Here is a 7,818-nt window from a genome sequence, read left to right as displayed (position 1 = left end):
TTTGTGACCTTTCAGATAACCTGAGATGAAGTGTCACTGCAAATGCATTATGCCCTTTTCCTTTATTTTCCCCACCTCCCTTTTATTGCCTGCAGCTTGCTGCTATTCTGTGAAATAAAAGAAATTAAGAAAAATTTCTGATGTCTACTGTTGGCAGGTGGCCAAAATAATGGATTTCCTAGAATTTGCAGTCCCCAACAGTAGTAAAATAAGATCTTGAATAATCTGAAAGTTATTGGTTAATTTTGACATCCAGAAACGGCAAAAATAAAAGAAAAAAGAAAAAATTCAAGGAAACTTTTATGGCTTCCAGAAGATTTATAAATGCACATAAATTAACAAAATCAAACAAACACTTTTAAGATAAAAAAATTCCAAATTTTATGGAGACTTAATGGACACTATAAAAATTGGAAGCCAAAAAGATCAAGTCATGGCCGAAAAAGTTTTAAGTTAATCTTATACTTTTTCCCCCCAGAAAGGACACTAGTCCCTAAAATAAACAAAACCTACCGGATCTTTAGATATGAACATTGTTACTTTCATTCCTTGTACTATAAAGATGGACAGAAATAGGGAAAATAATCCTTGACGGGTGATGCCATAAGCGATTCTCTATGGCAATAAACATTCAAATTCAACGTGAGGAAGATCAATCAAACAGAATTTTTTGAAATATAAGAGGATAAATAGCATCATCCGTTGCCTAGCTGGATGCTAAGAAGAAGAAGAACGAAGTATAGGTCTCTGATGCAGGACACGTGTCAGTAATAATATTAAAACAACGTTAAAAGATTAAAAAATAATTTTAACGATTTTTAAATATTATTGAAAAATAAGCTGCAACAACCCGGTTTCATATCGAATTTGGGCTGATACGATGCTAATTGGTTGCAACGATACTGACAAGATTGGTCAAATCTGCAAGTCTTAGAAACGATCCTCTTGTAGTTTGCTGTCCTTCAAAGCCAGTTGAAGTCCAATGTAGTTAAAATCGGTCTGAATCGACCGGTACAGTTCGAATCGTTCCTTAGCCATTCAAGAGGCACCAAGTCATGTGTTATTTCAATTCTTTTTTAAACATTTTTAAGAGGTAAAAATTGTTTATTTTAATTCTTTAATAACATGTGTCCATCTAATGGTAAAATTTTTTTTTTTGATAGGCATCTAATGGTAAAATGTGGTCGATTCACAAACTATTTGATTTGATTGTTAGGTGTTTTTAGAAGTGCGCTTCTACGGTGGTACTGTACACAATTCATTTATATAGATCTAAGCCCTAAAAGCAAATTAAATCTTATCGTTGGATCATGTTTAACTATTCTATTTAGTATTTTCATGTATTAAAGTTGTCACCAATATGATGTCTAAACCGCCCTTATTTTCATGAATTGTGAGCCTTGCTTTGGAGCTGTGCATGTGGAAGGTCTAATCGTTTCAAAGCTGTCACAATCCTACGATGGGGTCGCCTTCGTTTTGAATGCACTGATGCAACACCTCTCTCTCTCTCTCTCTCTCTCTCTCTCTCTCTCTCTCTCTCTCTCTCTCTCTCTCTAGCGGTGTATATATACGTATCCCAACGTTTAACTTCAATCTCGTCCCCCCGCCTGCAATCCCTCCTTTCCCATATGGCTTCCTCCTACCTTCTTCTTATTGCCTTTCTTTACATCAAACTGTGCTTTGTCTTGGTATGGAGTCGACCTGCTACCTTTCTCCAAGACTTTCGTATCACTTGGGCCGATAGCCATATCAAACAAATCCAAGGAGGAGCTGCCATTCAACTCACCCTTGACCAATCTTCTGGTCTCTCTCTCTCTCTCTCTCTCTCTATATATATATATATATATGTGTGTGTGTGTGTGTCTCACTCTGGTTCTACCAAAAGCAGAAATGTGATTTAATATGTGAATTACTAAAAAGTTATGAAAAAAGTAATCACTAGTCACTACTCCAGAGCATGAATCTTTATTTGAATTTTCTTTTTATATTTACATGCAGGTTGTGGGTTTGCTTCAAAATACCAATACTTGTACGGCAAAGTTAGCATGAAAATAAAGCTCGTTCCGGGGGACTCTGCAGGGACTGTCACAGCCTTCTATGTACAACCAGCCAAACTTAGCACCTGATATTTCTCGTCATATTAATTCCTGCTTCTCATTCTCTTCAATCTTTGATGATATTCCACAGATGAACTCCAATACCGACACCATACGCGACGAGCTGGACTTTGAGTTCCTGGGGAACAGATCAGGCCAACCTTACACCGTTCAGACGAACGTGTACGCCCATGGGAAGGGCGACAGGGAGCAGAGGGTCAATCTCTGGTTCGACCCTGCAGCCGAATTTCACACGTACTCCATACTGTGGAACCGCCATCATGTAGTGTAAGTTCTTCATTTTATCTTCCTGGGCTCACTCTAGTTTCATTAATAAAGGATCTTTCACTTACTCTGTAATAGTCAGCTAGCACATAGTAGGCTTACTGTTATCAATTTATACTCAAAACATAATATCTCCTAGTCCTGCTGATACCTACGCTGGGCCACACACACACACACGCTGTGGAATATCTCACCCCTATATTTGTATATCATATTAGGTTCTTAAGATAACACTAGGGTGTTTCTGTTTGGATATAGGTTTTCTGTGGATGAGGTGCCAATTAGGTTATACAAGAACAATGAGGCAAGAGGTGTCCCATACCCAAAATTCCAACCAATGGGAATATACTCAACACTATGGGAGGCAGATGATTGGGCGACCAGAGGGGGGCTTGAGAAGATCGATTGGAGCAAGGCACCGTTTTACGCATACTACAAAGACTTTGACATAGAGGGGTGTCCGGTGCCTGGACCAGCATTCTGCCCCAGCAACACAGCCAACTGGTGGGAGAGCCCTGCTTACCAGGCACTCGATGCAAACCAGGCAAGACTCTACAGGTGGGTGAGAGTCAACCACGTCACTTACGATTACTGTACAGATAGATCTCGCTACCCCGTCCCTCCCCAAGAATGCTTCGATGGCATCTAGCGAGAGAGAGAGAGAGAGAAAGTTGTGGATGAATCCATGCATCTATTTACCTCGTTTCGTCTGTCATAGAAATAAAGCAGAATGTGCTAGTAACGGGGGCTCTATGTCTAAGTATATTGTGTGATATCTCTACTGTTTATTGCGTGCATACTGCGTATATGCGTCCATGTATTGTCTGGTCCATCGCTTGTGGTGATGGTGATAGGTGAAGGTTGATGTTTCTGGCTTTCATACTTGTTTTCTTTTCTCTCTTCTCCTTTTTTATTATCACACACACTAGATGTTTTAACAGGCTTTATTGACTATCTTAGTAAGCTTAATCATATTCACTATAACATAAGGTTTAGCCCCAAGGGGTTGGCTCAGTGGAGGGGGCCTTGGCCACTAGGATGGTGGTCAGGGTTTCATTCCCATGAACGTCATCCCCTTGCATTAATGAGGTTAAGAGAGAAGCCCTTGCTTAGCCCAAGCTTGGCAACTCCCTGGGGCAAGGGGTGCGCCATGGGTTTACACGGTCAAGACAGCAATCTTAAGTACAGCACTAGTTCATCTGATCCCCAGGGTGATTTCCCCATCCTTCATAGGGGAAAAATATATCATAAGGTTTAATCTCTAAGATGGTGAAATATCCACAATTCATGAAGATAAAGATGTGAAAACGACTCAACTGTTGGAGTTAAATGTAACACACATGAAAGCAATAACTTCAACATGCTAAAACATAATGCAATGGTTATATTTTGTTTTTGAAGATTAGATATGCTCAAATCAAGAGTGTATCACCATAAGTTATGGTGGTTCAAATACTACAATAAATACACCCTAATGTGTGTGTATTACACAGTTGACTGTATGCAATATCGAGTTACAAAATCACAGGTTCAGGCTGTCTTGACTCAATATAGCCCAAGCGATGCCATCAGTACATGATTTGTTTGCTAGGGATTGCACTTTGGTCATAACTTTTTGAAAAAACAATAAGACTTCTAAATAGTTAAATTTTGGTACATTGTGGGTTGTTATTTTCATGTGTTTGAAAAACCTGCACATATGTCAAATTTTCATGATTGAAAAGTTGTTTCTACTAACAAACATATGCATATTATGTCTCTAAGGTCCGATCTACAAAAGAATATATAAGAGAAGGGGGTGGCAAATCAGGTGCAATCACATTGTACACTTTAGTGTGCTGTGCACCTTATCTGCCCTCCATCTTGTGTTGTGCCCCACAGCTGATGTTGTACCTTAGAGATGGAGGGCAATCAGGTGCAGCGGCATACTCAAAGTGTGTAATGTGATTCCACCTCTTCAGCCCTAAGGGAGGGGAGGGGGGTTCAGGCATTTGTGAATTAGATGAAGGGAGCCCTGCATAGCTGACATGGTGCCTGGGAGAATCCGGATGGTACAATTCCAGTTTAAGCTAGAAAGCATGAGTAGATCCGACCGCAAGTGGAAATATGCAATTACCGTATTTCATGCGTTTTGCTTGTGCTGGCCTAAGCGATATTTTGTTTCGAAATTTAAGACAAGTTTATGTGCTTTACAGTTGTACAACCAACACAAATTAACGAGTGCCTATCTGGTCAGAGCTACCTCTGACGGTTCACCCTAATGCCGTTCATTGTCCCAAATACCATAGCTGAACTGTGTTTTCAGCCGTTCATTTTGCCTGTTCATCTAGGGCATCGTTTGTTCTGAAAAAAAAAAAGAAATGGGACCCATCTAGGAGATGCTGAGTCCAACCATGGTATTTTGGATGCCTCGTGACATGGATTACGGTCAGTGGTAACTCTAAATTAATGTGTTTTCACTAAAAAAAGAAAGATAAATTAATGTGTTTGGTAAATCTCAACACAACACTCTTATGTAGAGAGAGAGAGAGAGAGAGAGAGAATATTTATCATTCAACATTACCAAAATACATCCAACCGAATAGTGGAAAATGATCAGACTAATCTACCTCTTGATCTCAGTTCAGTATCTCCTAAGGAGAAAGCACAACGTGCACATTGTTGGATGCAGAATCAGGATTGCATGCTACAAAAGCTTGTACAGCTGTATATACGAATGCCATTATCGCAAATGAAAAGATAATGAAGGAGCGGACAGATGCCTCAGTGAATGGTATGCATAAGACTGCAATTATTCTTGATGAGAATTACATCAAGCCCATCGATCCCCTGGCATGTAGCCCTACAGAATTTGCATTGATTCAGAGTGCTCGGCCCCAAGTGTCAAGCAAAATATCAAATCTACAAGGGCATCCTGGGTCATTTCCAGATTTGAATATCCATTGTGAGAGTGAGAGAGAGAGAGAGAGAGGATGGGGTCCAGTGGTCAATTTCGCACCGACAGGCATGATAATCTAGTTGATAGTTCACCCATTATGCATTGACATGGTGCTCTCGCAGCCACTGGTTCGATATGCACTTGGTTTCACTAGTTAAAAATAATCAACTGAGGTAAGACTGTTGACAATTGAAACCTTCAAGCATGACCTAGCAAATCGTAGTCGATGGGTCAGAATCTAAGTCAATTTCATGCCTGGGCAATATTGTTCCCGTTTGTGTTTTCCTTTCGTTTCTTGGCTTTCAGGTGCACGTGAGTTCCGTGCATAACAAAATGACAGCCCAAAGTCGTTTACTTGAACAAAAAAAAAATGACAGCCCAAATTACTTGCCTATGCAGTAGTTCTCTACAATCAAACGAGGCTCTTTTTTTTTCACCCGAAAGCGAGGAAAAACCACCTCACTTATTTAAGAGTTCATTGGTGTAAAATCCTCAGATTTCCCTTGCACACCAGGCTGTGGCCTAATGGCAAGAGATGCACATCCATGAATTTCGAACTCATGACTTCCCTTCAGCTTGGTGACAATCATGGGTTGTTGCCCCGACCACTCTTGCTTCCCACTAGTCAAGATCTTTTTTCTTTTTCAAGTTAACAAAACCATGGGTTGCCTCCCTCCAAAACTATTGGGCTTTTCGGCATCACTTGCCAGGTGTTTCTACAATGAAGCTTGGTCAAAGTTGGAATTTGAATCTTGTCTGGATCAAGTATAGAGCTTCTAGTTAATTGGTTGACTTGATCCACTCTACTATGGATTCTTATCTACTCTCCAATTATCTAAATTCCATTCCCAAGTCCACTCTCATAATCTACCATTTGGTGTCGGCACAAACAAACAAAAACTAAAAAGAGGGGAGAAAAGAATTAAGGAAAACATTGTTAACTCTGCAATCAAGAAGGTTTTAAGTTTATTAAAAAAAAACGTCAATTAAATTGTGCAGCTATATACTTATCAAAGGAGGAGCATAAGACACCATAACCAATATTAGCTCATCCTTTTCTGAAGCTTTACAGCCAAAATGCATTACGCCTCAAGTATGTTGGTTTTCTTGATGGTATCTTTAAAACAAGCACTACGTCAAGGGCTGTGCAAATACATGCTCTTGACCTAGCAACAGTGAATTTAGTATTTTATACAACATGCAATGGCGCTTCATCTTCCAAATTAGGAATTACTGTAGCTTACAAAGGCGTCCAGCAGTATGGAAACAAGAGGGATAGGATGACTAGCAGATGCATTTGTGGCAACGATGCATTCTTGAGAAATAAGGGATATTGAGTATTCACCAAGCTTGGTCCCTTAAGATAACATGCCCTTAGCATGGTTTTTGGAGGCTATATTTGAGGCTTTACGGGTTTACGCCTCATGGGTCTATCTGCCTCAGAGGCTTAGGCCTCATTGGTGCATAAGGAGGCTTAGCCTGATCTTATGTAAAGAGTAGTCTTAAGCTTTTATACCTCTTAAAAAAGAGTCGTTCATTAAAAAGTCATTGTACAGTTTAGTTACTTTTAAAGTTTTCTTTTTAATTAAAATAAAGTCATTTAGAAAATAAATAGCCTTGACATAAGCACACATTTGTGTTGATAAAAAATAACTTTATACATTAATTTAAGTAAAGAATTTGGATTTAGGCTCCATTTCAGTAGATAGCTCTTACAATGATTGATATCCTCCATTATATAAGAAATTAAGATGCATAGCCACAATGAATTAGCTAGACTAAAATAAAGTAATTAAGCAAAGGACAATATTATTTCATATTAAGTATTATTTACTGGCAAAAGATATTATTTCTTAGCATTTCCACCAAGACTATATAAAAGCTTCATGACTTTAAAGAATTAAAAGACTCAAAAAGTAAAAAACACACCAAAAATAGAAAAAATGAGAATCAATATGCAAAAAGTGCATAATTGATAAACAATGAAAAAGTTTCCACCATGCACTTGGCAATGCTAATCTCACTTTTGCATGGTTGTTTTTATAAAACTTATAGAAATAACTAATAATGAGTTAACTTTTTTGTGTAACTATTTCTTTCAAAATGAATAATAATGTATACTAATATTTAATGATTATGTTGATACAAGAAATTTGAGCAATTTAGTTTTTACTACTATTTGGATTTTGTAAAACATTATAAAACAAAGCTTATAGTTTGTTTGTTTTTTGGATTAGCAAGTTGGGGTTAGGCCGACCCCGACCAGTTACTCATATGTATTGTTATTTATTTGTCTTATAAAAAGGAAATATTATTTAATTATTTAATTTTTTTGATGATTTAGGCTTTAGATGTTCAAAGATATCGAGGCATACGCCTTGCTCATTATTTTCAAAAACGCCTCATTACACCTCATACCTTTAAAAATCTTGGTCGTTAGATTGCTTGCTACTGCTTAACAGAAGCAATTATTTCAGAGAGAGAGAGAGAGAGGATTGA

The 7,818-nt window shown here is 38.3% G+C and overlaps 1 protein-coding gene across 1 annotated transcript; it reads left to right on the top strand.

The window, feature by feature from the left end:
• Positions 1-1,602: 1,602 nt before the first annotated feature.
• LOC149847650 (putative xyloglucan endotransglucosylase/hydrolase protein 6) lies at positions 1,603-3,260 on the top strand. Its single transcript, XM_090009040.1, has 4 exons — positions 1,603-1,803; positions 1,999-2,099; positions 2,188-2,384; positions 2,640-3,260. The coding sequence occupies exons 1-4, from the start codon at positions 1,629-1,631 to the stop codon at positions 3,028-3,030; spliced, it is 864 nt and encodes a 287-aa protein (XP_089865166.1). The 5' UTR covers positions 1,603-1,628; the 3' UTR covers positions 3,031-3,260.
• Positions 3,261-7,818: the final 4,558 nt, after the last annotated feature.

Source organism: Nuphar pumila, chromosome 1 (assembly GCF_984573655.1).
Source record: "Nuphar pumila chromosome 1, dmNupPumi1.hap1.1, whole genome shotgun sequence".
Classification (NCBI taxonomy): Eukaryota; Viridiplantae; Streptophyta; class Magnoliopsida; order Nymphaeales; family Nymphaeaceae; genus Nuphar; species Nuphar pumila.
Note: the sequence above shows the minus strand (reverse complement) of the source record. Positions and strands in the feature narration are given on the sequence as shown.

Coding starts and splice junctions, on each gene's coding strand:
- LOC149847650 (XM_090009040.1), top strand. CDS start 1,629: ATGGCTTCCTCCTACCTTCTTCTTATTGCCTTTCTTTACATCAAACTG. Junction 2,100..2,187: donor GGACTGTCACAGCCTTCTAT/GTACAACCAGCC, acceptor GATATTCCACAG/ATGAACTCCAATACCGACAC. Junction 2,385..2,639: donor TGGAACCGCCATCATGTAGT/GTAAGTTCTTCA, acceptor GTTTGGATATAG/GTTTTCTGTGGATGAGGTGC.